Consider the following 26,352-nt stretch of genomic DNA (forward strand, 5'->3'; position numbering starts at 1 on the left):
TATGCTTCTGCAGCCACTCATAACACTAATGATAGAAAGTCGCCCCTCCTACAGCTCTGCAGCCTTGCACCCCTGGATCATACCATCTTGCCTTAATCAGAAGCCTGATCAGTGTGAGTTTATTACACAGGGTCCACCCCTCCCTCACTGTGAATAGTACATGAACCAGCCTTGTAATGGAGCTGAGATTTCCCAAGAACTTCAAGCAAAATACACCAGTTTAAGTAGAGCATAAAACAGATTTATTAACTACAGAAAGATGGAGTTTTAAGGATTATAAGTGGTAGGAATAAAAGATCAAAGTAAATTACCATGGAAATTAAAGATAAATTCACAATCTAAACTTTACACCTTATTACACTAGGGCGTAGTTCAGTTGTGCACACAGGAAGGCTTAATGCTCGAGCTGCTGAACATGCTGGGCAGGCTTAAGGTCGGGCTCCCCATGGCAGGAGAGAAGAAGACTCGGCCCCTGGAGGGGCAGGCTGGGTCTTCCTGGGTCCCATTTGCTCACAGCCAGCGCCCTGCCCCCACTCCCAAGTCATCCATGCCGCCCCCAGGTCGGCCAGAATGGAGCAGCAGTTTTCACTGCACTACGTCCACTTATGGCTTACAGGCAACTCCCAGACTCACCACAGTCCACCATCTCGGCCAGAAAGGAGCCCACTCAGCCTCACCATTGCTGCTTTTCCTTCCCCCCAGAACCCCGCTTCTCCTGGGCTGCAAGTAGCCATCCCTGGGATGCCAACAGGCAGCCACAGGGGTCTGTCTCTCAGCAGCCAACCGCACCTCCATGGGTTCAGCCCTCAGAAGGGCAGGTGGGGGTTTCCTGGATCCCAGTTGCTCACAGCCAGCCCAGCCTCCACCTCTGAAACCATCAGTCATGCCCCCAGGTTGGCCACAAAGGAGCCGCCATTCTCCACTTGGACTCAGCTTTGCTTGTTTTCCTTTCACCCAGAACCTCCCTTCTTCTCCTGGGCTGCAAGTAGCCACTCCTGGGAAGCCAAGAGGCAGGCACAGGATTCTACCTCCCAGCAGCCAACCACACCTCCCCAGGCTTTGCAGAATGAAGGGTGGTGCTCTACTAACCCCACTTAACCGCACAGCTTCTTCCCTGCCTTCCTCAGCTCAACTTTCCTCTATTGCCCCATTCCTGCCTCACTTCCTCCTTTGGCCAGTCACGCAAAGGAGCCCAGCAGGAAGTGAGAGCCTCTATAGGCCAACCTCCAACAGCAGAGGTGGCCAAGCCACAAGCCTCCAAATGGTGACTGGCCTAACTACTCTAGGTTCTCCAGCCTGACACCAAGGTGCTTTCTCCACTGCTGTCAGCATCCTCTGTCATGCAGGGGTTGGAGTTATCCCAGGGACAGGCCAATAGGAGGAGTGCCCTTTCTGAATAACAAGGGGATCTGGGAAAAGGAAGCCAGCATGTTTCTGCCTGGTTTTGAATCAGGGACCTTTTGCGTGTTAGGCAAATGTGATAACCACTACACTACAGAAACTCCACCTACTGGGTTGTTGCTCACTCTGGCACAGACCGATGGACAAATCTAGAGAATGTGGTGGTAGCCCCTCGATAGGTCAGCTGGCAGGGCAGAGGACTGGAGCCAGCACTCAGGAAGTCGTCCTTACCTCGCCCGTGTGACTCCAGCTTGAGGGAGAGCTTCTTTTTCTTCTCCTTGCTGACAAAGAGCAAGAGAAGAATGAAAGGTCAGGTGGGCCAACTCGGTGCAGAAGCCCATGCTGTCTTTTCCTGCTGCATAGCCTGAAATGAGGGACTCGTGGCAGTTAAAGGAACTGCTGCACTCTCAGAAAACATCCCGCCCATGCATAAAGGAGGATAGAAGAGCCTGTTAGTCTAGCACGCTCCCAGCTGAACTGTTTCAGCAGCTGCTAGGTTTCTTTTTGGCCTGTTACTTTTCTGTCTGGGATGTTGTTGTCAGCTGTGGCACAGAAAAAGGACGTCATTGCGAGCTGGCCCATGAAGATAAGATTAACTTTTGCCTTCCTTGCTCGGCTTTACTTGCTTCCTCACCCTATTCCTGCCTTAGTTCCTGTGTTACCTGAAGGCAACGGGGGCCCAGCAGTACGAAGAGGAAGTTAGACAGCTAGACCCTGGTGGCAAAAGTTCTGCCACCGCTTGCCACCCCACTCTCTTCTCCCAGCTTCACATATTGACCGCCAGGGACTTGGTGCCCAGCAGCGCAACGGAAGGCAGTGGACAGAGCCACCCTCGCCTTGAAGCTCTGGCTCATTAAACCGTATCTTCAGTCGCTGATGGCCAATGAGAGACCAACAGCGCTTGCCATTTTAGCACTTGAAAATGCCATTGGTCAGTCACTGGATCTCTTTAATGCTGTTACATAACAAATGAAAATAGAATCTCAGTGTGACATTCTGTACCTTTGGGGGAGTGTGCTGTAACCCCCATATTCCTCATTTTCATATAATCGTGATCTTATATACAGAGCATGCCTTGTAAGGTATCAGGGGAAAGGATATGATCTGCTGAAAGTCATTTCTCTACCCATAGATGTTTACCATTCATGCATATGAAGTTATGAGAATTGTGCAGTGTGGTTATCACTATGCTGTAAGGTGGGGGAGTCAGCCAAATATTAGCTCCCCAGTGACAACAGCAAGGAAAGTAACCAACACCCGGACAGGGTGTCAAACAACCCATCAACAGCCATTGTTCAGCAAGGGAACTACAGTGCAATCACTTACCTGCAAGAGGACACCCCAGGGGAATTGCTCAGACTTGCTTGGAGAGACGCAGTGATGCTCACCTGACTCTGAAGGGGGAGCAAAGCCAAGAGGGAAGAAAGGACATGATAAAAGCAGAGACATTTGCCATGCTTTGTCTCTCTCGTCCACCTACATCTACAGACACCCCCACACCAAGCAACTGAAGCGCTGACGAAAGGGGAGAGCCTGGCTGAAAAGCCACCAGCCGGCCTGTGGTGAGAAGCATCTAAGTTTGTAAGGGCATTGAAAGGGTTAAGATCAGCTTAGAGTGCATTTTGCTTTTATTTCACAAAAACAACGAGGAGTCCGGTGACACCTTAAGAACTAACAGATTTATTTGGACACAAGCATTCGTGGGTAAAAAGCCCTCTTCTTCAGATGCATGGAGTGAAAATTGCAGATAGAGGCATAAATATATATTGGAACATGATGTAAAGGGAGTTACCATACAAGGGGAGAACCAGTGTTGAAGGCTAATTCAGTCAGGGTGGATGTGGCTCTCTCCAAGTAATTGACAGGGAGGTGTCAATACCAAGAGAGGTAAAATTGCTTTTGTAGTGAGCCAGTCACCCCCAGTCCCTCTTCAAGCTCAAATTAATGGTGTTAAGTTTGCAGATCAGTTGTAACTCTGCAATTTCTCTTTGAAGTCTGTTTTTGAAGTTTTTTGAATGGCTTCTTTTAAATGGCTACTTTGAATGGCTACGTTTAATTGTGTTATTGAATATGAACATGTAAACGTGTTATGGAAGTCCCATGTGGTCTAGTGGTTAGGATTCTTGGCTTTCACCCAGACAGCCTGGGTTCAATTCCCCACACAGGAACAATGCAGAGCTTCTCCTTGGAGGGGAGACAGGAAACAAAAAGAATGGGAAGGGATCCTGCCAGCAGCAGAGCTGGATAGAGTTGGGAGCAGTACTGGATTTGACATGGTGCCATAGTGCTAGGCCCAAGCTCTGAAGGGACCTGTAACAGTAACTTCCTCCCCTCTGCAGAAAGGGAGCCTCAGAGCAGCCTGGATTCAGTAGGGGAGCTGAGACCCCATAGGGCCCTGGGAGCTGTAGTTCCTTGACCAGCTCCCTGCCTTGGAGCAGAGAAGGAACATTTCCCAGCATTCCCTTGGCTGCTATCAACAGGAAAAGGAGGGGGGAAGCTGTGAGACTCCATGCGCTGCAGCTTGCTGTGGTTGGGGGGCGGGGTGCCAGCTGTGAATAGGGAAGAGGTGTGACCAAGGAGGAGAAGGCTTTGGCCCAGGTAGCACCCTCAGAAGACTTCCCCAGACAGGCTTAGGGAGGCTGGTGTGACCTCGCCTGGCAGCCCCCAAAGATGGAACTGGGTGGACTAACTGGACAGGGCCCCTCTCTATCTGAAGCTGGGCAAGGGAGGTATGTGGATCCCACCAGAAGGTAAAATGGTAAGTAAGGAAGGGGAGGCTCTACTGGACCTGGACAGCTTCAGATACAGGACAGGAGGATTTCCACTTCTGAGCCATGAAAATAGAAATTGACTTTTCCTTTCCAGATGTATCTAATATTCATAAACGGAATCTCGCCCCTGCCTTCCAGATCTGAACACCTCAAAATCAGGAGTGCTCAAGCTCAATTTGGGCAGCTGTTACTTCATTTCTCCCAAATCAAATATGCTGATCCACTGTCATTTACTGTAGAAAAAGTAGGAGAAAATTGAGCAACAAACGTTGGGGTCTTCACAGTGCTAACGAGGGCTGGAATTGCTATTTTCAACAGCCATTACACTTTTTTTTTTTAGTTTTGTTTGTTTAAAAGGAAGACAGTGATATTGCACTGGCAAATTCCCCATAGAAACAAAGAATGGAACAAAAGAATAACAAAGGCACCTCAACTTTCCTCATTTATGTAGGACGGTCTTATTAGATGGATCCAGACATCTTCCAATCACAGAAGCTGATAATTGTTCCACTTTACTGCAGTTCTGTAACCATGCAGGAACCTAGAGGAGGAAAGTGCCTAACTCCAGAGTCTGCAGCTGCCTAGGGCCAGTGCTGAGGATTTAGAGTCCCTAGTGCTGCCCTTGCAAGGTTCAAGCATGCTCAGCCTTGGCATTGCCTCCGCTCCTGCGGCTAGTAGCTGCAGCTGTCTAAGGCTGGCCTCTGGCAGTTGCCCCATGGCTGTAGCTAGAGAAACTACAAGTGGCTCTATGACTCCTGGGGCCATTAAGCTAGAGCACCTAAAGACACTGGAGTTAACCTCAAGGAACAGAGGTCACCAGTAGGAAAGGAATGTCGGGGGAGCAGGGAAGGCGGGAGCAGGTCAGGCTTGCAGAGGGAGCTTCCAGCTGGTTGGGAGCATGTCCAAAGTAGAAAGGAAACAAGTATGGGGAGAGGTGGTGGTGACCAGGTAGCAGACTAGCACGTAGATGGGAGCAGAGGGAGAGACGCTGGTGTCTTCAGATTCCCAAGGGCTAAGTCCTCACTTTGGGGAAATGGTGTTTGCAGGTGGCTTGCTCACATGGCAGGATGGGGGCTGAGGGAGGGATCTGTCAGAAATGATCAGGTGTCTGCTGGCTTTAGGACTTTGAGCTGAGACTAGGACCACATGCAGTGACTGGTGACATGGGGGGTACTGGAGACATGGCTAGAGAAGGTCTGAATGAGGAAAGAGATAAATCTGTGGGGAGTTTCCTTGATCACTATGAAAGTTCTGCTCACTGTGGACACTGGTAAACCCACATGGGTGTACAGCTCAATAAGAAAACCCGCAGGCTGAGGGAGCTGTGTATGGCAATGCATATAGTCATGGAGAGGTGTGTGATCAAAATGAAAAATGTCTCTGAGGTTCAGTACCGGGTATACGAAGGCACCAATGGCACTGCCCCACCAGGCCCACACTTGGAGCCCACAGTGACTATACTGGGGCCCACAAATATGTTTGGTGCCAGGGCCAACAAAAGGTTAATCCAGCCCTGACTGCCTGAGCACTATTTCAGCCTCACATTTTTGGGTGGAACTCCCACAGTGAGAGCTGCAGAGCACTCCCCCGCAACACACACGCACACACTCGTCCTGGTGTTGGGAGGGGAACAGGAGAAAGGACAAAAGAAGAGATGAAGAGAAAGGAGGGAGGGACAGGTGGATGGAGGAAAAGGTGAAACACAAAGGACAAACCCTAATGTCCCCATGATTCTAAGGGACAAAATCCCAGGTGCGGAATAAAATTCTGCCTCCTTAAGCTCATGTTTTCCATGCCTAGAATTCAACTCTCACCAGATGGATCAGACTGAACAGGTTTCACACCTCCAGGAGGCTCTTACCTTCTAAAGAGGGACGGCTGTTTTCTAGTAAAATCACTACAAGGGAAGGAGAAAACTGGAAAGGGGTTTCTCCTGGCGCTCACGTCCGTGAACCCGAATACTCTCTCAGTCCTCAGACAGAGACCTGGAGAAGGAGACTTGCTGAAGCAAAGCCACAGGGGTCTCTGAGGTTTCCCTAGCCCCTGGCCCCTGACTGATGTCAGGATCTCTCTGTGAGGTCACCCCCTCCCCACCACCTTTGACCAATAGTCTGAGGTCCTGCAAAAGGCCTTTGTGATGTCACTGCCACACCCCGCCCTTGCTGTGCCAATGTCCTGCCCCGGCCAGGCACTTTGGAGCTTTGAGCTACTCCCTGTGGATCACCCCACTCAAGGAGCTTTTCTATAGAGCATCCTCAGATGTCTAAGCACACGAGTGCCATGGCAATGAACTGACACACATGGCACCAAGATGAGATCATTAGTAGACTAACCTATAGGAGAAGGACACCCCAGCATTAGTAGGGGAGAAATCCCTACTGAACATGCATTACACCTAGCAGCCCCTGCGTGGGGTCGGGCAGGGGCTGCGGAGGGCGGAGACCTGGGAAAGGGATGGATGGAAAATGTCTGTGCAGCCGGGACATGGCCGGGGGGCGAGGGGAGAAGAGCAGGTGACCCCTGAGGAGCAGGGAGAAAAAGGGAGGGCTGAGATCCCCTCGGAATTACCACTGCCCCCTCCGTGGAGACCCCCCTCCTCTCCTGTCCTGCCCCCTTTCTCCCTAGAGAGCAACAAGCAACATCCAGGCTGACACCCCCTTCCCTCAAACCCCTGAGAAGTTCCCTGTTCCCCTCCCCCCATTGTGCCCCATTTTCTCTCCCCTTTGCCAATGGCCAGTTCAGATCTCAGGTTTGGGGTGTTTCCCCCCATTTTCACCTGCAGTGATTTGTCCTTGTGTAGGTGGGAAATGGTTCCCCCGAGTGCTTTCTGAACTGGGCAGAGGCTGGGGGGGGCCTGAGACAGGGTCACCTCTGGGCTGGGCTGGGGGGGGCCACTCTCTCCTGGCAACAGGGCGTGGGAAGGGCCAGGAAGGGGAGGGGGGAGCAAGTGTCCCCCATAGAGAGGGTCCAGCCCCAGGCTGCTACCAGTAGCACATTCCTATCCTGGCCGGGGGGGGGCTTTCTCCAGCTGGGACCTGCCCCCTAGGCAGCCCCAGGCTCTGACCGCACCAGCCCCGCCTGGAGCCCCCAGTGAGTGAGAGACCCCGGAGGGGGAGGGGGAGGGAGCACTGGGCCCTGACAGGAAAATGACTCTCTCCCCTCAGATCTTGGTGTTTTCCTCTCATGTTATCAAATATGCAGTTTGTGACACAATTTCTTTGCAAATCTCAAAGATTCAAATAAAATAACCTAAACATTTGCCCCACTTCTCTCTAGTTGTCTATTTCTAATTGAATATGCCCTGAGATTTTCCTGTCTCTAATTATAAAATAATAAGAAAATCTCAGATTTACACCTTTTCTCAGATTATTGAACACAAAATGTTTGCAAATGTTGCCCATTTCCTCTTTATTCATTTATCAAGTATTCATGTGAAACACTCAGATTTTACCTCCTATCAACACTGATATAAAATCCCTCTGATTTTCCACTTTCCTCTCTATAATTTGCAAAATGGATCCAAAATCTCTGATTTCCACCCTTTGTCTTTCATTTCTGAACACTGATCTGAAAGCTCAGGTTTTCCCTCTGTGTCATTATCAAATGTCAATTAACAATCCTCTCAAGTTTTGTGCTGTTCCTTATGTTTCTAAATCCCAAAAACTTCTTCCTTCGGGGGAACCTGTTGCCCTGAGTCGCTCTCCATTCTGGATGTTGCAGGGGATTACATTTCCCAGTGATTGTCTTTCCCCTCTCCTTTGAGGATCATTTGTTCCCTTTTTTAGCTCTGTTAGATATTTGCCAAAGAAAGAGACCAGCCTGATATTTAATACACATGAAAGCCAGAGGCCTCCCCCTGTTTGGGGATCAGTGGTTCGCAGCTGGTAGTGGGAGAGTTGGCTGGCCCCTTTTCTTTTCTCCAGCTGGCACAGGATGAGGGGGTCACTCTGAGTGCAGCATGTCTTGAGAAGTATCCCAAACCACAAGACAAATGGTCTCTGTGAAGGGTTGCTTCCCACAGTGCTAAGATGTAGCCACCTCTGGCAGGATCCATGGTGGCTACTATTTGCTAGTGACAGGCCACGGAAATTTCTTACCTATTTTGCCCCTCCATGCCAGGCCTGCACAACATACGGCCCACGGGCAAAGTGCGGCCCGTGAAGTCTCACTGTGCATCCCGCAGCCAGGAATCAAAGGGCTCTGGGCTGCCCGTAGCCGCGTGGAATCCAAACCCCTTTAAAGTTCAGCCGTGGCCGGGATTCAAAAGGTTCTGAGCTGCCCGCAGCCGCAGGGAGCCCGGAGCTCTTTAAATCTCAGCCGCGGCCAGGATTTATAGGGCTCTGGGCAGGCGGGCGGGGAGCTCAGAGCTCTTTAAATCCCAGCCACCAGGGCCGGCTTTAGGCCAATTTAACCAATTCCCTTGAATCGGCCTCGCTCCTAAGAGGACCCCGCACCCAAGCCCCAGTACCAGCAAAAGCCAGTGCGCTGTACCAGGGTGGCCCAGTTTCCCCAGGGGGCAATTTAAAAGGCCTGGGGCTCGCAGCAGGGGCTGGAAGCCCAGGCCCTTTAAATTGCCATTAGAGCCCTGCTGCTGGAGCCCTGGGGTATGGCTGCGGGGCTCTGGGGGCTATTTAAAAAGTCCAGGACTCCCATTGCTTCTACCTCAATGGCCCTTTAAATAGCCACTGGAGCCCCGCCGCTTCCCCAGGGTTCCCGCGGCTATTTACAGAGCTGGGGCAGTGGAAGCAGGGGCGCCTCGGGCCCTTGAAATAGCCCCCAAGCCCCAGGCTGCTGCTGCTACCCTAGTGGGAGAGGGGGGAGGAGGAGGAGGAGAAGGAGGCACTCACCATAGAGGATGGGCTGTACCCCCTGTACCTGCACCCCCTGCCCTGCCTGCAGGAAGCCCATCCCCAGCCAGCCCCTGCTGCACCCTCTGCACGCACCAGCCCCGCACCTCCTGCCCTGCTTGCATCAGTTCCTGCCTGCAGCCTGCCCATCTCCAGCCAGCCCCACACCCCCTGCCTTGCCTTCAGCCCTGCACCAACCCCTGTCTCCAGCCAGCCCTGCACCCCCTTCCCTGTCTCCAGCCAGCCCCTGCCACACTGCCTGCCCTGCCCGCACCAGCCCTGCACCCCCTGCCCTGTCTCCAGCCAACCCCGTACCCCCTGCCTTGCCTTCAGCCCTGCACCAACCCGTCTCCAGCCAACCCCTGCAGCACCCCGCTGCCTGAAGCCAGCCAGTCCCACACTCCTTTGTCTCCAGCCCTGCCAACCCATGCAGCACCCTCCCTGTGGCCCTGCCTGAAGCCAGCCAGCCCACCCCACACCTCTTGTCTCCAGCCTGCCCCACACCCCTTGCCCAGCCTGCAGCCAGACCCTACCTCTCGCATCCTCCCCCTCCCCCACCTCCAGCCAGCCCCATGTTCACTGGTGCCCTGCAGTTCCGAGGGAAGTAACCCTGCACACCTGCTTCAATGAGATGGGCAGGGAGCAGCTGGGACCCACACATTTGCACCCTAGCACACCCTAAGGGAGTGGCAGAGCTCATTTCTAGTTCAGACCCATCTTTTTAAAAAAGACCTTTTAGGTAGGGTTAACATACATCTGTACTTTCCCGGACATGTCAGGCTTTTTGGTTCTTAAATCGCCATCTGGGAGGAAAATACGGACGTATGGTAACCCTACTGGTACAAAAAATACATACTGTGGCAGAACTTTTTATAGGGAACCAGTTGTTAAGAACTGAAAGGCTTTTTTTTCCCCAGTCATCCCTGCGGGGCCCCGCACTTCCTAAAGCCGGCCTGCCAGCCACGGCCGGGATTCAAAGGGCTCTGGGCTGCTCGCAGAGATTCCCGGCCGCAGCTGAGGTTTAAAGGTCTCAGGTCTCCCCACCGCCACGGGCAGCCCAGAGCCCTTTGAATCCCGGCAGCAGCTGAGATTTAAAGGGCTCAGGGATCCCTGTGGCTGCAGGCAGCACAGAGCCCTTTGAATCCTGGCGGCAGCTCCAGGGGATGGAGAGAGGCTGGGATTTCAAGGGCTCAGGCTCCCCTCAGCAGCAGGAGCTCTGGGACCTTTAAATCCCTGCCCCAGCCCTGAAAAGCTCCGGGTTCCCCCAGTCGTCAGAGCCCCAGGCCCTTTAATTTGACCCTGAGGGCTCCCAGCCACCTCTTTGGCTGGGAGTCCCTGGTTGATTTAACATCAAGTAACACCTCCCCACCACCAACCTTCCTTTTTGACCCACAGCTGTTTTGGTGGGGCGGCGCTGGGGAAGGAGGGTTTGTTTCTGCAGGGCTGGGCGGGGTGTTTCCGCCAGGCTGGGAGGTCCTGAGTGGGGGGTGTTTCCGCAGGGCCGGGGGGTTTCGGTCCTCAGCTGTTTTCTTTGGAGTATTGTGGCCCTCGCTGTTTTACTCAAAGTACTGTACAGGAACTTTTCAGGGGGATTAAGGCAAAATGCCACATTTATTAGTAATACAGGTATCAATTAATACTCTATGATATGCACATGAGATATATATCACAGTCATGCATTCACGCACACACACAGACATAAACACACTCCGTCTTGCTGTTGTTACCAACTAGTTGCTCCCCTTAACTGCACTGGCCAGGTGAGTTAGATGGGGGAGGGGTGGAGCCGGACTTCTACCGATCCAAATCGATGGTCTGATGGTGACAAGACGAGATCCGGGGTCCTTCTGCAAGACACCTCGCATTTATAGCAGCTTCCCTCTTATGCAAATCTAGACCAGATTCAAAATCTGGGTCTGGGTCCGTTGGTCTTTGTGCTGCTTTTCTCTGGGTGTTGTCCCAATGCTGCTCAAAGAGGGTGTTTTCTAAAGAAGGTGCTTGCTTCTAATCCCTGAGGCCATCAATATGTCTGCTCTTCTTTATTGGGCCCACTTGACAAGTTGTATTGTCCTTTGCTCTGGCTCCCATTCCCTCTTCAACTGTTGTAGCTGTCTGGAGGTGGGTGTCTTCCAAGCCTCACTCATTCACACCTCATTCAGTCAATAGAGCAATTGATTACAGAGTGCGGGGGAAGATCTTATTCTACTTCTAGCAAAAAGGCACATGTTTTCTTTTACTTTAACTATACTATCCTTAGGGGCTATAACATTTGATACAAAGTTTTCTACCAATTCTCTATATAGGGATCTAATACAAAGTTGTATGAAAATAGAGAGGCACAATGCCAAGTCATATGAATTACAAAATAACATCATGCCGGATGCAATGTCATAAAGATAAAGATACTTAATACAAAATAACACAATGCAAGGTTATAAAGATTTATAGAGATAGTTAATACAGAGATTTCTCTACATCACCACTTTACGAGTTGTGCAGGCCTGCTGACGGCATTCGCGGGGCTTCTTGCTCGTGTGGATTCTCTGATGCTGAATAAGGTGAGAGCTGCGATTGAAGGTTTTCCCGCACTCACTGCATTCATAGGACCCCTCCTGTGTGTGGATTCTCTGATGCCGAATAAGGTGTGAGCTGCGACTGAAATTTTTCCGCACTCACTGCATTCAGGAGGGAGAGGATAGCTCAGTGGCTTGAGCATTGGCCTACTAAACCCAGGGTTGTAAGTTCAATCCTTGAGGGAACCGTTTGGGAATTGGTCCTGCTTTGAGCAGGGGGTTGGACTAGATGATCTCTTGAGGTCCTTTCCAACCCTTATAAGCTAGGATTCTATGATAGGATTTCTTCCCTGTGTGGATTCTCTGATGCCCAATAAGGTGCGAGCTGCGACTGAAAGCTTTCCCGCACTCATTGCATTCACAGGGCCTCTCCCCTGTGTGGATTCTCTGATGTTGAGAAAGGCCTGATCTGTAAGTGAAGTTTTTCCCACACTCAGCACATGTATTTTTTTTGCTTTTCCCTGCAGATTTCCTGCTGTATTCTGGTTTCCTTAAGGCCCTTCTGAGTTCCCTGACAGGAAATAAATTTATCCATTTTCTCCCCTGGCTGGTTTCCCTGCTCTTTTTCTGGTCTGTGCTGAACCTCACACGTCATTGCATCACCTGCTGTGATAGAGACAGAAACCTCAAACAGGGATGGAAAGGGGAAGGCCAAACCAAAACAAGTGCTGGAGAGAGGACAAATAAAAATCAGGAACTCAGCTCCCCCCAACAGGAGAGAGGAGGGGATCAATTCAGCCTTCACATCCCATCCAACTTCACAGGGGGAAGGGAGAAAGCTACTGCCCGGTGTCTGCTAGCATCTATAGGAAGCCTTGAGCTATATTTACCCTGCGGATACGACCCCTGCTATGGACAATAATGAACTGAGAGACTTTCCAAGAGCTTTGTAGGGCATCCTAGATGTTTCCTTCAGGCACTTACAGATTCTGAGTTGGTTTAATGTTTCCTCATCTGTGCGGGGAGATCTCAGGATCTCTCTTTCCTCTGAACCCTGGAGCTCTGGGACCCATGGCTCTTCCCCTTGTTCCAGCTGGGAGATCATATCACGTTGGAAAACCAGAAACTCCACTCAGATGAAAGAAAACAAAGGAGTTCAGTTGATTTCATACAACATGATCATCAAAAACATTCTGTTAATTTATCTTCAGTGCTTAGTGTGACCTAGTGTGCCTGGGGCAGTCCTCACTGAAAATGCCAAGGTCAGAGCAGGCTGAAAAAGGGAGAGCAGATGCTCCCCATACTGGTGGTTAACACTGAAGTTAAACTCACTGACCAGTCACAAACTGTGTTTCTGATCCCACACACTGGTTAACGAGACTCTGAAAAAAGAAATCACACGGCCCCCTTTATTACATGACAGTTCTCTGACTCCTAATCAGCAACTAGGTCCCGTACAGTGAGAGGTTATTTAAAAACTCTTCTCACTGTGATACAGCATGGCCAGAGGGCAGCAGGAGAGTGATCCTAATTGGATCCAGGAAGTGGGTGGGTAGAAGGTTAGCCACATTACCCAGGTTTGGATCTCATCCAAAATACCATGCTGCCAGCCAATCCTTTAGCAATTAAACTAAATGTTTAGAAGAAAGAACAAATGAAAGAATGAAGTTAAATTCCATCCTTCCAGACAATTCTTTAGCATCTAAACTAAAGGTTTAAAAGAAAGAAAGACAGAAAGAATTTAAATGGAAAAGCAGTCAGATACATTCCAAAATGGATATATCAGGTTCTTAGCAGTATTGGTGAGTTGCTGGCTTGAAAGTCTGTCTGGAACGCATCCACACCTTGGATGGGTCATTCAGTCCTTTGTTCCAGGGTTCAGTTTGTAGAGAAGTTGCTCCAGAGGTAGGAAGGGGGATTGAAGACAAGATGGAGATGATGCAGCTGCGCTTTATATTCCTTTTGTCATGTGGCTTGTACTTCCTGTGTCCCAAACACAAGCTTCACAGCACATGGCATGGAAAAGCTTTGGAGGTTTCATTACACAGGCAAACCCCGGCATGTCTTGCTGACTCAATAGGTGTGTCCCCTTGGTCCATAGGTTCATTGTACAGCTGATGACCCTCAATGGGCCATCAAACATGCTAGGCAATGTTGATGCCAATATGTCTGGGGGTGTCACCCAGAAAAACTGCACAAGTCTGGAAATACAGATATACCTTACATATCTGTAACTCACAATACAAAGGTGATAGAAACATAGAAACAAAATTATCATACTTGGCAAATCATAACATTTTCACTGACACTTTACATGGCATACCTAGCATGATTCATTGCAATTTTATCAGATTATATTATTTTATTATTAATACCAAAGTGTCTCACAATTTCATGCAGTCTCACACTTGCTAAACTAGTGAATTCCCAGGACCAGTTCCCCAGGTCCTTGAAGATGCCAAACATTGTGCTTATGAGGGATTGAAATACCCACATATCTGCTGGGAACACACACACAGACACTGTGTCAATCTGTACCCCTGTGTTCACTCTTCTAGAAAATTATGATCAATTTTGTACCCAGTATGGCTTGTGAGGTATCATTAGAAAACGCATAACCTACTGAATATTATCCTCCTGTTAAAATGTGTAGTAACACTGTATGTAAAATTGTGAGATTTTACAGTATGATATTACTGAAAAAGTTATAGCTCTGGGGAACACCCACAGACCAGTTCCTCAGAGACAGCAAGGCTAACAGCTGGTCAAACAGCCATTCTCCTGCAGGGGGAAGGTGTGAAGACATTAAGGGCTGGTCTACACTACGGGGGGAAATCGATCTTAGATACACAAATTCAGCTACGTGAATAACGAAACTGAAATCGAATATCTAAGATCGGATTACTCACCCATCCTCACCGTGTGGGATCGATGTCCGCGGCTCCCCCTGTCAAATCAGCAAATCCGTTGGGGTTGGTGTTGTTCCGGAATCAATATAAGCGCGCTCGGGGATCGATATATGGCGTCTAGATGAGACGCCATATATTGATCCCCGAGCAATCGATTTTAACCCGCCGATACGGTGGGTAGTCTAGATGTAGCCTTACATTCCATCACAGGGACCTATTGAGGCTGTTGTGGAAAACGACCACAGGATTAATATTTGAATCAGCTCAGCCTGAGGCTCTTTTCTTGGTTACAAGCGCGCAGGGGGCGACAGCTATTGGAATACTGTTCCTGAGCTAAAAATCACACAAGCCTTTTACAGCTTAAAACCACAAACAATGACACATACGTTGCACGTTAATTTCCTTATTTGGAATATACTGCAAAATATGATGCAGGTCAAAAGCAAGCTGAACAATCAGTTTTCCATATTTGGCCTTTCCTGTTATTTTTATTACACCTGGTGATATGGGAGCAAGACTCTCCATGTCTCAAGAAATGTCACTACCAACCTAGGCCATTTTCACATGCTGGGGTGCAATCCAGATCGGCGAGGAGTTGTGTCATCTGTAATCCTGGGTGAGATTCAGTGTTCTGCTGCTGGAGCTCCCCTGTCTGGATACTCCCAGCCAGCGTTCAAGGACGCACTGAGTGTCTGTATGATAAGTAACCCTGGACTGGCAGCTCTGACTCCAGCCGCCTGCTTGTTACACCCCAAGCACATTCTGGTTTGGGTAGAGAAGGCTCAGGGTTTGAGAGAAGGCTGGGGGTAGGAAGCTTCTGTTCATTATGCTGGACCTAACCCCAGTTTTACTTGAGTAAAGAGGAGATATTTGACATTGTGTGATGCTGCTCCTGTGCTCTGTTCCCAAAGTGTTCTGCAGCAGAGGAGGGTCTCTGGTAGTATGTATGTTACTGGCCTATTGGGGTGATGCTGAAACAGGACAGGGTACAGATGGCATTGTGGGGGTGGCATGAACCTTCACTCTTCATTTCCCCTTCCAAGAACAGAAGGGACAGGAATCCTTACCCAGCAAGACCATCGTCTCATAGTTCCCCTGCATGACATCTCTGTAGAGGGCTCTCTGAGTGGGGTCCAGCAGAGTCCCCTCTTCCCTGGAGAAATACACAGCCACCTCCTCCAAGGTCACCGGCCCCTGAAAGAGCAGGAGTCCAATACTCAGTACCTGCTGACCCACTCACAACCCCACTATTCACGGAACAGCAGCACCAGGGAAATGGAAGCTCCGGGAGGCACATGTTAACAGAGTCCCACCCCACCTTGCTTACAGCAGCCAGGAGGCATCAGAGGGTAGAAAGAGAGAACCTTTGTGTCTCCCATCTGGCAGACAGAAGCAGGGTCTTCACATTTATCACATAGCTACTAGCCAGAGCTTAATATAGGAGATGGGGCTGTCTCTGGACCCTGATAGTGGCTCCCTGGTAGGAATCCAAGCACTCTCCAAATAAAATATATGGAAGAAAGGGGAAGTCAATCATAAAGAATAGAAGTTAGAAGGTCAGAATTGTAGTGCCCATTAACAAAGGTTTAGAGAAAATAGAGCCTATCAAACTAACGGGATATCCTTATTGGATGAGATCAAAAGTTTGGTTGCAGCTAATAGTATTGATGTAATATACCTAAACTTCCGTAAGGGACATGACTTGATTAGCACAATATTTTTACTAAAAAAAACTAGAATGATACAAAATAAACACGGCATACATTAAATAGATTAAAAACTCTGATAGTAAATGGGGAACCATGATCGAGTGGATTTCTTTCTAGCAGGTTCCTGCAGGGATTGGTTCTTGGCCCTGTGCTATTTAACATTCTTATCCATGACTTAGAAGAGAGTACAAAATCATCACAGATAAAGTTTACAGTTGCCACAAAGATTGGGGTTGGTGGTAATTAATGAAATGTCAGTAGATTCAGGCTCCATCGCTGAGAGTCTGGGAAGTTGTCCCAGCCCTGGCTGGAGGGTTATTTCCTGTTCCACAAAGAGGGGAAGTTCCATTCCCAACTCCTGTGCCTTGAAATTAGGACCTATCTGACACTACACCCCCATATTCATCATAGTGGTATGATTATAATATGGTTAGGACATAATTATGATCTATTTTGTAGAAGATGCATCATGTGTGGTGTCACTGGAAAAGTTCTGATTTGCTGAATATGATTATCCTATTTGTGTGCACATATCATGTTCGTATCTGAAGTTATGGATATTGACTCTGTATCTGTATTTCAAATGTGCTTACTCTGGGTAACACCCACAATGAGCCTTTCAGGTACAACAATGAAGAAGCCAGACAGTGCTGATGGCTCAACAAAGACAATGGACTGTGGAAGAGCTTAGCCTTCCTGTGAATGTTTCAGCCAGCCTATGAGTCATGGCTACTATGACTCAGCAGGGCCTGTGACCAGACCACATGACACTAAACTCCATTTTAGTACCTGTATTTTTCCACAAACTGGACTAGGAACTGAGTTTGGAACAAAAGGTTCCCACCATATGGAAAAGCTACATAAGGTGGGGTGTGACATCATCTCTTGGCCTCATTCTCCACACAAGAGAACTTCTGGAAACACCTGAGAAACAAAAACGGATGTGGGGGAAGTGCTGCTCACAGGATCAAGAGATTTCTAGCTTGTGTATGGAAACTTGGGGGACTGCTTGTACCATCAGTCAGGGTGAGAAATTGCTAATTCAAATTCTATCCATCTAGTATGTTAGGCTTAGTCTGAGATTTGGTTATTTGCTAAATAATCTGCTTTGATCTGTTTGTTATCACTTATAATCACTTAATCTATCTTTCTGCAGTTAATAAACTTGTTTGATGCTTTATCTTAACCAGCGTATTTTGAGTGAAGTGTCTGGGGAAAATCTCAGCTTGTTGTGCACATCTGTCCCATATCGAGGGGAAGGGGAACTACATTAATGAGCTTGTATTATAGAGATCTCTGTGCACTATAAGATGGTATCATTCTGGATTTATACTACAGCAAGTGTGCAAGGTTGGGGAGTGGGAAATTGGCTCTTGTCTTCTATCTGTCCTTGAGTGGCTTAGGTAACGCACTCAGGTAGCTTAGTTGGCTGCATGGCGCCACCTGCTGTTGTGTTGGGTGATAACAGGCCCTGGAGAGGCTGGCGAAATCTCCAGCAAAGCAGTGTGAGAAGGGCCAGCCCAGCGTGAGGGTTAGAGGACACAGCAGTTCCCAGAAGCTCCACAAACTGCCTCCTGGCGGTGACAACCCATCACGCCCTACACTACACAAGTCTCAGCAGGTTTGTCACATGCTGTCCCCTCCCTTTCTCCACCCGAGATATTTCCTGCTTCCCACCACCTCTAGCAATTCCCACCCTCTTATGCATTTACTGCTCCTCAACCTCCAAGCAGAGCCCGCCACCCTGATAATCTCTTACCTGAGACAGCTCCATTGCAGCCATTTCCTTGCCCCTGGGAGGACGAGATGATCTGCAGCGAAACATGGATGTTATTCTCTGGCCTGCCGGGGTGAAAAGGGCAAGGTGTGAGAATTCAGACTAGGCTTTTGTCCATTCCACAAGCCGATTCCTCCCAGCTTTTCCCCTGCTAATGCACATTCTAGGTTCTAGCACACTGTGAAGCACAGAGTGACCTTATTCCAGTACAGGCCTAGCCCCCTCCCACCAGGGTGTAACCCTCTGACACATGGGGAAACCCTCCCAGTAACAGTCTCTCTCTTACACGTATCAAGTTTGCGGACAACACCAAGCTGGGAGGGGTTGTAAGTGCTTTGGAGGATTGGATTAAAATTCAAAATGATCTGGACAAACGGGAGAAATGATCTGAAGTAAATAGGATCAAATTCAGTAGAGACAAGTGCAAAGTACTCCACGTTGGAAGGAACAATCAGAGGCCAGAGAAGAGCAGAAACAAAGGAGTCACTTTGGGGGATTCTCCCTGTCATTGTCCCCAAGGCAGCTGTCTCAGGTTTACAAAGGTGTTTCATGTTCCAGCCTTTGTACAGTCTCTCCTGGGAGTGCCCCTTTCATGGACTGGGCCTAGTTTTAGTTGTTGGTAGTTAACAAGCTTGGTTTATTGTTCATCTAACCAGTATGTGTGGATTGAAGTGTGTTGGAAACTCTGTTTGGGATAACAAGCTGGTGCATGTCATTTTCCGCTGATGAAATGACAGACTTCATATGAGCTTGGGTCGTTCAGTAGCGTGCTGGACAGTGCAAGATGCACATTTCTGGGGGAAAGTTGGGCACTTGAGAATTTGCTGGTTTTCTCCTGAGGTGTAATTCATGAGTGGCTGTCTAGCAGCACTCAATACTGTGTAGCTGGGAGTGAGTTACATGCTGGAGACTGTGTGTTAATTGGCCAAGAGGGGCTGTTCTCGCGGGAAAACAGTGGAAAAGGCACCCCATGCTGGAGGACTGAGGTACAGCTATTTAACAGTCCAGATTGTACTCTGGGTAACATCACAGACACTCATTATGACAGAGCCTCTTACAACACAGAGAAAGTAAATCCATGTCCCAGAAATCGAAGACTCCAGACAGAGGGCAAGTGTCCCTGGCACTGCTTCTTGCTGACAGAGAGGTTCAGAGACAGTGCGAGAATCCTGGGGAAGCTGGGAACAGGAAGCATGGGCTGGCGGGGTTCGGTGGAGAAAGGGAACAGGAAGGGCAGGGATATTACTGAATCCAGGATCTTAGCAGTACTAGATGACAGGATAGCACATAGTGCAGCCGATTGGAAAACACAATCCCAACTATACATACAAAATGATGGGGTCTAAATTAGTTGTTTCCACTCAAGAGAGTGATCTTGGAGTCACTGTGGATAGTTCTCTGAAAACATCCACTCAATGTGCAGCAGCAGTGAAAAAAAGTGAACAATGTAGGAAATAATTAAGAAAGTGATAGATATGACAGAATATCTCATAGATCATATTTGTAAAAACAGCAAATAAATCCATGATACACCCACATCTTGAATACTGCATGCACATGTCACCCCATCTCAAAAATAGAAATATTGGAATTGGAAAAGGTTCAGAAAAGGGCAAGAAAAATGATTAGGGGTATGGGACAGTTATGCCAGACCTAACCCCCAGTTTCACTTGAGCAAACAGGAGATATTTGACACTGTGCAATACGGCTCCTGTGCTCTGTTCCCAAAGTGTTCTGCAGCAGAGGAGGGTCTCTGGTATTATGTGTGTCACTGGCCTATTGGGGTGATGCTGAAACAGGACAGGGTACAGATGGCATTGTGGGGGTGGCGTGAACCTTCACTCTTCATTTCCCCTTCCAAGAACAGAAGGGACAGGAACCCTTACCCAGCGAGGTCACAGTCTCATAGTTCTCCTGCATGACATCCCAGTAGAGGGCTCTCTGAGTGGGGTCCAGCAGAGCCCACTCTTCCCTGGTGAAATACATAGCCATCTCCTTGAAGGTCACCAGCCCCTGAAAGAGTAAGAGTCCAACACTAAGGACTTGCTGCCCCACTCACAGCCCCACTATTTGTGGCAGAGAAGAGTGAATCAAATGGAAGCTCTGGGTGGATCATAGTCAGGAGAGTCCCACCTCGACCTGGCTCAGAGTATCCAGCAAATGCCAGGGTGAGGCGATGAAGAGAGAGCCCCTTATCACTCCCAGCATATCCATCACCCCCCTACCAGCCACTGACTGATACAGGAGATGGAGCCCCTAGCAGGGTCCAGGGAGAGCTCGCTGGTAGGATGCCCAACACCCTCCTCATTGTGAGGAGTGGGATATGAAGGGAGAGGCAGCTCCAATTAGCCTGACTCATGGGTGTCCCCTTTATATCTCACAGCAGCTGATGGTTAATGAGGTCAGGCTCCAGCACTAGGAGTCTGGTCAGTTTGACTAGCTCCATGTAGGTGGGTTATTTTCTCTCTTCACAAATTAGGGCATTTCCACCTCCAAACCTCCTGGGTCTGTTCCTAGAATCTAGGCCACTTAGTAAATAACTCCCAGCAGGTCTGCCACACCCTGGCCTCCTCCTTTCCCCACGCTGTGAATTTCCTGCCCCGCTCCAACCTCCAAACCAGACTCTGCAAACCTTCCCACCTCTGGTGTATTTGCTCTCCCTTTCCTCCAGCAGGAACCCACCAGCAACCCCCCGATAATCTCTACCTGGACTGACTCCACTGCAGCCATTTCTCTTCCCTGTCCCACGCCAGGCTGGGATGAGCTGGAGCAAAACATTCTGCAGCCTGTCTGGGGGAGAAGGGCAGTTGTGGGCGTTTCAGAACCGGTTTTAGTTAATTTCACATCACAATTCCCCCAGGCCCTTTCCCTGCAGACGGACACCCTAGATTCTCTCATGCTGGGAAATGCTCAATCTGTTTATTACAATTTAGACTTGGCCCCTCCTGCCAGGCTAAGTCCACAGACACATTTTTAACCTCCCTTCTCTCTCCCCTCACCCCTTCTCTGAACACAAGGCTAGAAAAGAGCAGAACCAAAGGAGTCACTGTGGGGGATTCCCTCAGACACTGACCCCACGGCAGCCACACCCGAGCAGGGGGAATATGGAGTCAGGAACTGGCTTTTGCTCGGTCTGATCCTTGTTTTGTTCACTGGAAAGTGGTTCTGCCCCAGGATGCAGCAATACATGTGTCTGGGTGGACTAGAGAGCTGGAAATCTCTCCCCCACATTCATTTCTCCCACTGCCCCTTTCAGTCTCTCCTTCCCCTGTCCTCTCTCCCTGCCCCTCTGGCTGGGACAGTCCCATTCCTGGGGGCTTTGCTCTCCCATGGCTGGATTTCCTCCTGGCAACCGCTAATGGGAGGAGAAATGAGGTGGTGGTGTTTGTGCAGAGTCACTTTCTTGCCAGACCCTAGGACATTCCCTGAGGTCTTTCAGTTACCTGGAGACTCTGGCTCAGAATTTAGTAGTAACAGGGCCCAGGACTGCCCTAGGGGGCTAGGACCAGCTGCAGAAAGTCATCCCCTGGGCCGGGCAGAGAAGAAGCTTTAATTAAGGTCACTTCCCAGCACAGAGCCCCACTGGGGGAGCAGCAGCTGCCAAGCCTGGTCTCCCAGATCACAATGGAGGCTGCAGCATCTGACCCAGGAAGCTGAACCCCAATATCCTGAGCAGAGAGGGACGGAGTGTATGAGCAGCTTCCCTCCTTTAGCTCTCTGGGGAGAGCAGCTAATGGGAGCCCCTCCTCACAGGGCGAATGGCTGATCTCATTTGACCCACTGTCCATCTGGAATCACTCCTTGTCTTTCCATACAGTGACTCTGGATTAACAACGGTCTCAATGACACCGGATTTCAGAAAGAATGAGTTCAGAACGCTGTGGAAAAGACCATCGTGTGGCAGTGCTGACTCCCTTCCCACCTCCCTCACCCCCGCAGATCTAGGACAAGGACTGGGGGCAAAAATTTTCCAAACGGAACCGAAAGTTCCTGCAGTTTTCAAAAGAGGAGAAAAGTAAATTCTGTGAATTCACACTAACAGTGTTTGCTAAGTGGAGAGAAAGTTATCACAGTGACAGGGCACATGACTGGGGAATGGACTTGGTGACCTGGTGACCAGGAGCCAGGACTCTGGTACAAGTTGACCAGAGAGAAGGATTATGGTTAGCAGCAGCCCCCAGACACCCCCTAGTACCCAGAGCCCAGACCCCCCAGCCAGGGGCCCCAGACACCCCCCAGCCAGGATCCCATCAGATATTCCCTGGGATGCAGCCCCCAGAGTCCCTGGCCAGGGACCCCAGATACCCCTCAAAGCCCCACCTGCCAGAGAACCCCCACCACACCATGATTGCCAGGTTGGGAATCCCAAAGGGTTCCCCCCACCAAGAGCCCCCAGCAGCCAGGGACCCCCTCAAGGGACCCCCTCACCACTGGGAACTCAGTCCCTCACTGCCTGCCTAGGAACTTCCCCACCCTCCAGAACGATCTACCCTGACATTTGCCTGGGACCCCCTCCTCTGCCCAGTGTGACCCCCTGATGCTTTACAGTGCGACCCATCACTCTGCTTCCCTGGCATGCCCTCACCTAGTGCCAGGGATCCCCCTCCCCCAGCTCTGTGCACTGGGCATGGCAACAAAACCAGGAACCAGCGGGGGAAGCACAGACAGAGCCCCTGGCACAGAACCAGGCTCCCTCTAACCCTCTGTCCCGCCTCCCCAAGAGACACCCACCCCCACTGTTCTGCAGCCACCAGGCCCAAAGCAATACCCACCTCCAGGACCCATAGCCTCAGGGATGGGCACATCAGAACCACCACCCCCGAAAACCCCAAACCTCCACAACCCACCAACCTGACTAGGGTACCCCCTGCCCAGCCACCCAGAGGCCTCCCCCTACCACAATGCCCCTTCAGCTGCAATCTCCCCACACAGACACCTTCCCTGCCCCTGCAAGTGTTACCTCACAGAGTGTGAGAAGTGGCTAGAAAGTTAACACCACCTCCTGCTGGCCAGTCACACAGGCAGAGGGAGCCTGGGGAGTGCTTCTTTAACAGGAGAATGGAAGGCCTGGAGGGCAAGAAAGATCCACGGGCTGTCACTAGCAAATAATGGCCACCATGGATCCACCCCAGAGGCGGCTGCATCTTAGCACATTGGGAAACAACCCATCATATTCAATTAGAAATAAAACAACTAGAGAGAAGTGGGGCAAATATTTGGGGTATTTTATATCAATCTTTGAGACATGCAGAGAGAACCCTGTCACAAATGACATTTGATAACATGAGAGAAAACCACCAAGATCGGAGGGGATTTGATGTTGCTATTAAATAACTAGTGGAAAAGGGGGACTGTTGGACTGGATTTTATATGACTGTCCAATACATAAACAGAATGTGATGGTCCCCCCCGGCCACGGGGCAACCATTCACGTGAGCAGCTCAGAGCCCTTTGAGGAGCTGATTTAAGGGCAGGGGGGGGGAGCTGGAAGGCTCCCTGGACAATGGAAGGGGGCCGCAGGGGAATTGGGAAATGGGGTCTGGGCAGTCTCCATGGGGGATGTGCTCCTCCCTTCCCTTCCCTGCCCTGGTAGAGAACGGGAACCTTATCCCATCCCACTCCAGTGGGAGCCATGTTCTGGGGACTGACCCAGGGCAACAATTTCCCACCCAAACAAGGACAAATCGCTGCAGATAAAATGGGTGGGAAAATCCACCCCCCATCAGAGAGATTTTAAATTGGCATTTGAGAAGTATGGAGAGAAAAGGGAAAATCAGAGGCAATTAGAGAGCTGATCATTGGGGGGGGGGGGAGGAGAATCTCCCTGGATTTTATAGCCACGTGTGATAATGAGAGAGAAAAGGGGAAATCTTGAGAGAATGTGTGTGTGGGAGGAAGTGGCAAAAACAGGGACAGGATCCAGTTAACTCACCTCCCTCCCACCCCGGGAATGTCCTGGCTGCACAGAGACAGATCTACACCCCCACCCCAGTGACCTCCCCCGCTGCAACTCCGGCTTCTCCTCCCCCCTCGACACCTCCGCCCTCACACCAAAGGGGGGGGCTCTGCCAGCGCCTCCCCCTGAGCTCAACTCCTGCTCCTCCCCCCAGCCCGGATTGTGCCCTTTAGCCCCCCACGAACCCTGCCTCCAGCTGCCTGACCCCCCCCTGCCCATCAATTTCCTGCTCTGCGCCCGCCCCTCCCACGCTCCCTGTTACTTCTCCGCCCCGCTCCAGCCCCGCCCCCAGCGCCCGGCGGAACGTTACGGATGGTCCGGGCAGGGGGAAGGGCAGCGGCTTCAGCGGCTGTTACTGGGCATGCGCAGTGCCCGGGAGTAGCACATTGCTATGGGGAGGGATTTAATACACCGCCCACCCCCGCCTGGCCAGGGGTCTGCTCCTTCCCCCCCCCACACGACGGCCTGGCCCCGGCCCCCCCATCTTTGCAGGGTGGGCGGACGGATCCTCCTGCAGCTCCACTGGGGCCGAGGCGCCTTCAAGGCTTCTCCCTTGTCCCTTCTCCAATGTCCCACCGCCCTTCCCCCGCCTGCAGCTCCGGCTTCTCCCCTCCCGCCCCCGCCAGCCACACCAAGGGGAACCCCCGGGCCCCAGTCTCTGTCCCCACCTGGATCCCAGCGGGGCCGTGGGCAGATCCTGGCTGCAGCTGAGAACAGCGGCTCCGCTCCCGCTCGGGCAGCTCCAGCGCTGCTGGCAACACGTGGAGAACCAGGAAGCAGCTGTTCAGCCGGGATCCGCGTCACAATGTGCCAGAGCCCCGCCCCCAGGAGCTGCCCTGCCCATGGGCTGTGCCAGAGCCCCGCCCCCAGGAGCTGCCCCGCCCCCGGGCTGTGCCAGAGCCCCGCCCCCAGGAGCTGTCCCACCCCCGGGCTGTGCCAGAGCTCCACCCCCAGGAGCTGCCCTGCCCGTGGGCTGTGCCAGAACCCCACCCCCAGGAGCTACCCTGCCCATGGGCAGTGCCAGAGCCCCGCCCCCAGGAGCTGCTCCGCCCCCGCTCCATGCTGCAGCCCCGCCCCCAGGAGCTGCCCCGCCACTGCTCTGTGCTGGAGCCCCGCCCCGAGGAGCTGCCCCGCCCCCGAGCTGAGCCAGAGCCCCGCCCCCAGGAGCTGCCCGCACCTGGGATGTGTCAGAGCCCCGCCCCCTGGAATTTCCCCATGTTGGGTCTCTGAGCTTTGTTCTCCTGCCACCTTCTTCCCAGCACCCCCTGCTCCCTTCCTGTGTCTGCAAACATCCCCCCTCCCCCGGGGCCGGCTGCAGTGCTCGCTGAGGTTGACTCCAGTGGCTGAAGTTGCCTCCATCTCTGCTTCACCTGGAGGGGGAGAGACAAAGAGAGGAGATGGTCCCAGGGTGTGAAACCAGAATCAGGGGGCAAGGAAAGAAGGACTGTTTGGAAAGGTGGGGTTTTTTTGTGGGGGGGGGTGAGCCAGAGGGATTCAGAAGAAGTTGGGCAGCAGAGGCTCAGGGAAATTGAGGGGAACCTCCTGGGTGTCTCAGTGTTGCCCAGGGTTTGTACAGCACCTTGCATAATATGGGGTCTGATCTCAGTCATGGTCTGTGCAGCACCTGGGAGCCCTGATGTCTGTTTCCTGATCACAGGCTCTGGGAATGGAGAGAGGGAAACCTCAGCACCTGAAGGTTAATGCAGCCCTGTGTGCAACCCCTGCTAGGGTGATCTGACAGCAAATGTGAAAAATTGGGATGGGGGTGGGGTTAATAGGCACCTATATAAGAAAAAGGCCCAAAAATCGGGACATCTAGTCATGCTAGTCCCTGCTGTTCTCATAAGGGGTCGGCTTAGAGAGGGTTTGGCTACACTTGCAGCTGTCCAGCGCTGGGAGTTAAAGCTGTCTTCCTACAGCTGTTTAGGGAAAGCGCTGCAGTGTGGACACACTGACAGCTACCAGCACTCTGTCATGGCCACATTTGCAGCGCTGTTGGGAGTGGTGCATTATGGGCAGCTATCCCAGCATTCAAGTGGCTGCAATGTGCTTTTCAAAAGAGGAGGGTGGGGTGGAGTGTGACACGGAGCGTGGGGGAGACAGAGCGAGTGGATTTTTGGAGCTGACACTGTGTCAGCTCCCTGCCTGGCAAGTTCAAGCCTCCTCCCCCACCCCTCTCTCATTCACTAAATGCAAATAGCCGCCTTTGTTTTTTTCCTCACAGACCAGATAAGCCGCTGATCCAAAACAGACTCCCCCCTCCCCCGTGCCCACCCGGCTGCTTCTCTCCTCAAGCAAACACCAGCTGTGGGTGTTCCAAAGGGATCCCCCTGCCTCTGCTCATTCACTGCAAACAGTAACTGTGTTTGGTTTTTAGATAAGCAGCTCCGGGAGCCTTGAGCTCACCACAAAACAAACAGAGGCATCACACCAAAACAAAGAGCATTATCTCTACTTAAAAGCATTATG

General features: G+C 51.1%; 1 protein-coding gene across 1 annotated transcript in view; it reads right to left on the bottom strand.

Annotated features, from left to right (window-relative positions):
• LOC127042431 (zinc finger protein 560-like) overlaps window positions 1-26,352 on the bottom strand; it is an 816,513-nt gene that overhangs the window by 495,228 nt on the left and 294,933 nt on the right. Inside the window, exon 2 of the mRNA XM_050935886.1 lies at window positions 19,814-19,940. Within this exon, the coding sequence (XP_050791843.1) occupies window positions 19,814-19,919 (106 nt within the window). The 5' untranslated portion in view covers window positions 19,920-19,940. The remainder of the gene's footprint in view (window positions 1-19,813; window positions 19,941-26,352) is intronic.

This window comes from Gopherus flavomarginatus, unplaced genomic scaffold (genome assembly GCF_025201925.1).
Source record: "Gopherus flavomarginatus isolate rGopFla2 unplaced genomic scaffold, rGopFla2.mat.asm mat_scaffold_43_arrow_ctg1, whole genome shotgun sequence".
Taxonomy (NCBI): Eukaryota; Metazoa; Chordata; order Testudines; family Testudinidae; genus Gopherus; species Gopherus flavomarginatus.